This window comes from Nomascus leucogenys, chromosome X (assembly GCF_006542625.1).
Source record: "Nomascus leucogenys isolate Asia chromosome X, Asia_NLE_v1, whole genome shotgun sequence".
NCBI classification, from domain to species: Eukaryota; Metazoa; Chordata; class Mammalia; order Primates; family Hylobatidae; genus Nomascus; species Nomascus leucogenys.
Genome location: NC_044406.1, coordinates 35,218,897 through 35,223,461, shown reverse-complemented (window position 1 = coordinate 35,223,461; position 4,565 = coordinate 35,218,897). Strand labels below are relative to the sequence as shown.

The following is a 4,565-nucleotide window of genomic DNA, read 5'->3' as shown; positions in this document are numbered from 1 at the left end:
CAGGGCTCTAAGGTGTCTTCCTCTCCCTCATCCCCATTACCTCTTTGAAACCACCTTCTGCTATTCTCTGCCTTGCTCACTCAGCTCCAGCCATGCTGCCATCCTCCCTGCTTCTCAAACGTGTCAGGCCTCCTTTTGCCTTGGGGCCACAGTACTCGCTGTCTCTCCACCTGGAATATTCCTTTCCAAGACAGCTACAGGGTCAGCTCTTCCATTGCCTTCAGGTCTTTACTCAAAAGCCAAGTTCTCAGTGAGCCCTTCCCTGGTACCTTATCTATCTAATTTCAGCCTCCTCCCTGGAATTTCATATTCTACTTCTTTGCTTTATTTTTTCCTTCTTAGCACTTGTCACTATGAAAATATTTTATATTTACTTACATATTTTGGCTACTCTGTCTCCCACACCAAAGTGGGATGAAGATAAAAGAACTGAACTTAAAAGTGAATGGGGGTCAAAGCAAGTCAAAAGGGGCAGTTTTCCCAGGGTCTAGCCCCAGTTACAAGCACAAATGCTTCCAGGGGACAACTGTGCATTTTATTAGAGTGAAGCAGGACAGCTGGGGGTATGGCCAGTTGGAGAGGGCATTCTGAGTCTAAACTGGACTGAGACCTACCTCAGACCCAGCTGCTTGTATCTCTGTTGGAATGTGAGCCCTAATCCTCATGTTTTTTTGTTCTGTTTCATTTTCAAGAGAGGCCAGAAAAATGGAATTTCATTGTGTGAAACCTCCCAGATTAGGTGCTTTAGAGTATCTAATTTAAAGTAGATAACAATGAAAAAATAAAGATCAAACAAACCTCGGCAGTTGACTGAAATTGGCCTCTGGGCAGCCTGCTGGTGTTTGCTGGACTCATAAAAGAAAATTAATTCCTGCTATAGGGAGTGAGTTTGCCTTGTATTTCCTGAGGCAGTCAGCCTCAAGTCATGTTGGGTAGAGAGAATAAACTGAATTTACCACCTTTCAACTCTTGAAAGCTTCTTGCTTCCCCCAGTATGCAGGGAGTTAGGGAAGCCTCGACAGCAGGGAGTTGCTGCCCCACTAAACTCAACCCCTCCACTCCCAGCCCAACTTCTCCATGGCATCTGCCTTACCTGGAAACAAAGAGCTGCTCAGACTCCGATCACAGCTCTCCATAAGTTGGGGCTGGGCAAACTTAGCGGGAAGGTACCTGTGAGGATTCCACAGACACCAGTCTTGTGGGGTCCTAGCCAGAACTGGGGCTTCTTGGGGAAGTAGGCCACCTTTTGTGGAGCACTGGATGGAGTCACCTGTAGTTGCAGGTAGCTGCCAAAAGAAACATCATTAGTCAAGTACTCCCCATGCGCTGAAGAAAAACATTAGGCTTAATTACCTGATGCCCCTCCTCTCTGGGAAGACAAGAAACATTCCAACAGAAGGAACAAGTGTGATAGGACTGCTGTAACTGAGTTCAGTAAGGTTTAGTTTTTCTGTATCAAATTCTTTCCAAATGCAAGATGGAACATCTCTTAAGTCCTGAGAGCCCCACTGATCCATGATCTACAAGTGTTGTTTATCCAGCACAGGGCAAATATGAGGAGGCAACCCACAGCCCAGCACTTGTGGAAAACCGTGTTAGTGTGTTTAGGCTGCGGGTTGGGGTTCTGCTAGGCAGGTGCGTCAGGAACTCCAGGGAAGAAGGAAAGCCTTATAGGTGTAAACTTTGTTGCTGCCTAACGCTATGGAGTCATCCTTGTCCAAATGTCTTTCCAGGGAACTTCTCATGCAAATGGCTGCCTTGACAGTTGCCACTTCCTTTGTGCATAGAACTAAGGGAACGATGTGCATACTGCCAGAAGTCCAACTTTTCTCTGGGTCTTCTCACCTCCAATGGGCCCCACTGTCCACACCTCTTCTTCTGTATTCTCACTCCCTTTGTCAGTCTTTTTTCTTTGAATCCCTTCTTCCTTAGTATTCTTCCCCTTATACCACCCTGACTCCTGCCTCTCATAGACCCTCCATTTGTGTATCCTTTAGTATCTCCCCAGAGTCCTTTCAACTTGATCTTTCACCCCTTACTCTGGACCTCCCAAGCTTCTTTGAGTAGAGAGCTTGCTACTCTATTCCATTTATTCTGTCTATTTTCCTCTAAGCCCCAAGATTTCACCCTTCCTCTGTTATTCTTCACTCCCTTCCCAGTTGGATGTTTCTTCCACATAGGTCATCTCCTCCCTCAGGTAACCTCTAACTTTTGGCCCTTCACCACCTCTTCCTAAGAAGTCACCTCGTCCTCTCCTTCTCCCCACAGCCAATCTTGACTTAATTTCCTTCTCCCCTCCACACCAGACCAGCTAAGTCTCTTGCAATTTTAGATGGCTGATTGTGATTCTAGCTGAACTTTGTTCACAATCGGAATTGACAGCTGTTCCTTCCTTTCATGCCCCATCCACCAAACACACCCAATCTTTTCAACAAGACAAAGTGCTTATACATGTCATATAAATTACTATTTTTGAGCATAAAACAACAGTTATGCAGGCAAAGATTGTGATATCGGGACCCTTGAGCTTTCAACACCCTGAAAAGTTGTACTTTTTTTGTGTGCCTGCGTATTACACATTTGTCTCCACAAATGTAGCAAATTTTACCCTAACAAGATGTTTTCACCAAATCGTAGACATAGATATGGAAGTCATCATCAAACTTGATGAAATACACAGGTTTGGCTTTAACTTGGTGGATGACCTTGCCTGTCCTTTTGGAGCCATCTTCTTTGGTATATTCCACATGTTTATCTATCAGGCTATCTATAAATCCTTCTGGCTCCCTCTTCACTGGATGAGACACACTTGATTCTGGCATGATGCAGAGGTCACCTGCCTTATAATCATCGAGTAGCTAGTACATGTGCAAGACAGGATCTTTCTCATAAGTAATATAAAACCAGACTTTCATGATAGATGCTTGGGCTAGGACCATCCTCCTCCATTTATCCATAGAACCGTGCTCTCCCTCAAACATGTGTTTCACTGCTTTTCCAATTATGGTATTTGCAAAGCAGAAATCTGACTTGTGAGAATGGCACCTTATGAGGAAAGATTTTAAGCTTTAAAATTCTTTCATCTCTGTGAAGTTCTAGTCCATAAACACAGTCAATTCCATAATATTTTACCAGATAAAGAAAGGGATATATAGGCACCTGATCCAGAACGTTTCCTTTCCACTGGGTGATGGGCTCATCTCCCTCCTTCTATCCATGTGAAATTCTGCAGCCCACCATGTGTCTGCAGGACTGAGAGGATGACCTTCCTCTTGGCTTCTTTGGAGATGTCTTTTTCTTCCTCATGTTTGTAGTTCCAGTGTGGTGACCTATGGCTTCCCTGGTTGGCAGCTTTGCAGCTGCCTTTTGGTGAAGGAGGGTCTTCATACTTGGAGGGGAAGGAGAGAGGTCAGGGAAAAACATTAAATGTATGAGTTTTTTTCTTGTATCATGAAGTCCCTGTGCACCAGGTACATTGCCACCCATGTTATTCACGTGTGTCCAGTAGCAGTGTTAGATATCAAGACACTCTTGGATGCCTGCCTGCAATGCCTTCCTTCCAGGCTTCTTTAGCTGCACAAGAGAGCTAGAGAACAGGTAGGTGTGGTGGCCGTGGTAGTTGAGAGCACAGCAGAAGGAAGTGGGCTACTTTGCATCTTCCCTGACCCTCTGTCGCCATCCTGTCACCTCTCCCAACATTCTCCATTTTTCAGCTCCCACGTCATTTTTCCATTTCTGTACATGCAGTCTCCATGTCCTCTCCCCATGGCTCTGTGGTATTCATCCCTCGTACATTCCCATCCCTAAGCCTCCCGCCTGGTGCTCACCTCTCTTTGCTGTCTCTTCCTGGTAAACTCCATTTTCCTTCTGGGCTCCAACCACAAACCTATTTCCCTTTCTGGCCACCTTTGTATACCATCCTGGTGCTCTTCAGGTCCTCATGCCCCCAGCCCTCAAATCACTCTTCCCAGTCTCCTGCATTTCTCATGCCAGCACCCACCCCAATTTTCACGCCTGGCCCCCACCAACCCCCATCCTCCGGTTCCGCAGCCCAGGGCCCACCTCCCGCACCGCGGGGATCACTGACCTCCCTTGCCCGAATCACACTCCTCACTGTAGCCTCTGCTGGGAGCCTGTGGCGAAGGAGGATCAGCAGGCAACTAACAGAGTGAGCGCTTGCAAAAACTGGGAGGGTAGGATCTGTAGGCGTGGAACACGTCTAGAAGGGTTGTGAGGCAGGCGAAAGGGAAGGCAGCAGCACCCCCAGCACTAGGCTTGTTAGCCCTCTGCCTTCCTGTCGGTGGCGGCCCTTCTGCTACACTGGACTTCCAGGAGCCGCTGCTGCTGCTGCAATTTCCTCACTCTTTTCCTAGCTTCCCGGTAGGACGGAGGCCTCTGCTTCCTGCCAAACGCCGCCCAGCCCCCCCACCCCAGTGAATCCCGCACCACCGCCCTGGGCCCTAGAGATGCTCCTGGGCTTCTGCCCCCCACGCCCAACCGCGCCTTCTCCCAAATCCACAGGTACCCGGCCCAAAACCCCCTCTCCCTCTCCTTCTAGGTTCAAC

At 47.7% G+C, this 4,565-nt stretch overlaps 1 protein-coding gene across 1 annotated transcript; it reads right to left on the bottom strand.

Annotated features, from left to right (window-relative positions):
- Nucleotides 1-1,111: 1,111 nt before the first annotated feature.
- LOC100598964 (spindlin-2-like) lies at nt 1,112-3,407 on the bottom strand. Its single transcript, XM_012498586.2, is given in 3 exon segments — nt 1,112-1,326; nt 2,615-2,858; nt 3,160-3,407. Coding segments are annotated over 3 exon segments (687 nt in total). The 5' UTR covers nt 3,388-3,407.
- Nucleotides 3,408-4,565: the final 1,158 nt, after the last annotated feature.